The sequence below is a fragment of the Etheostoma cragini genome, chromosome 22 (genome assembly GCF_013103735.1).
Source record: "Etheostoma cragini isolate CJK2018 chromosome 22, CSU_Ecrag_1.0, whole genome shotgun sequence".
NCBI lineage: Eukaryota > Metazoa > Chordata > Actinopteri > Perciformes > Percidae > Etheostoma > Etheostoma cragini.
Window position 1 is genome coordinate 21,703,456 of NC_048428.1, and position 1,389 is coordinate 21,704,844.

Here is a 1,389-nt window from a genome sequence, read left to right on the forward strand (position 1 = left end):
TGTCCCTCCAGGGTTAGCAGTGTTTCTAAATGTCTTCGTTGACGTCAACATAGCACAACATATTGCTTTTTAAACCACAACACGTAGTTGTGATGTAGCCCGAGTTGTTTTTGTGGTTTCACCTGTCAGACTCAGTTGGACCCTCGTCCCCCGAGTTCCCAGACCGCCGTTATTACTTTGACTTGAAACTGACTTTGGTTGGCACAATGTTATCAAAACCAACAGGAATCATGCGCAAAAAATATGTAAAAATGGTTTTAATAAATGAGGAATTATCCAAAAAAGCAAACTATTCCCAACTGGCCATTTGAGCAGTTTGGGGGGAAAAAGGGGATATGAAGACAAAAACCAACAATAACATTTTAATAATAGTGGCTTTTAATTAATAGGTTACTTTGGAAGCTCATTTACCTTAACTTGTGATAGGATCAATTAGGGGTGTGCAAAAAATAAATTAAAATAAAAATAAAAATCAAGGTCTAACGATTCAAAATCAATTCATAGAATTCAAAAAAAAAATTCAAATTTTGTATTTTTGTATATCTACTGCAATGACATGATAGAGAGAGAGATTCTTTATTCATCCCCAAGGGGAAATTCAAGGTCCCAGTAGCTTACACACACACACACACACACACACACACACACACACACACACACACACACACACACACACACACACACACACACACACACACACACACACACACACACACACACACACACACACACACACACACACACACACACACACACACGACTAATACGGACATACACATACGTACACATACGTGGGAAAAGTACCACATTTATATACTGTGAATTGTTTTTTGAATTCACAGTAAAATCGATATTGAGTCGAATCGTGAGCCTAAAAATCTGAATTTAAATCAAATGGTGATATTTTCTGAATGGTACACCCCAAGGATAAGTGTTAGAGAGAGAGGAGAGATGTATGTGGGATGGATGATGTTAGTAGTGACAGAGAGGGGTGATTGCCTGAGTTTAGGTTTATATATGTGAACAGAGTGAAAAATCTTACCTTTTGGAGCCCGGGGGAACAATCACAGGCTTTGACGGCTGAGCTTTAAGGGGTCGCTCGCATTTCCTGTGTTTGTGTTTCCCAGGTTCTAGCAGAGAACACAAGGAGAGGACATGAAATAATTTAAATGTACCACAACCCATTCAGGGGTTTGCAAGCAGCAACCATTGAGCTCTAACTATCTCTAGGCACATACACATACATGCATACATGCATACATACATACATACATACACACACATGCATACATACATACATACATACATACATACACATACACGCATACATACACATACATACATGCATACATACATACATGCATACATGCATACATACGCATGCATGCA

The 1,389-nt window shown here is 38.7% G+C and overlaps 1 protein-coding gene across 1 annotated transcript in view; it reads right to left on the bottom strand.

Moving 5' to 3' along the window:
- klhl15 (kelch-like family member 15) overlaps window positions 1-1,389 on the bottom strand; it is an 8,709-nt gene that overhangs the window by 6,202 nt on the left and 1,118 nt on the right. Inside the window, exon 2 of the mRNA XM_034861702.1 lies at window positions 1,043-1,130. Coding sequence (XP_034717593.1) covers window positions 1,043-1,130 — 88 coding nt within the window. The remainder of the gene's footprint in view (window positions 1-1,042; window positions 1,131-1,389) is intronic.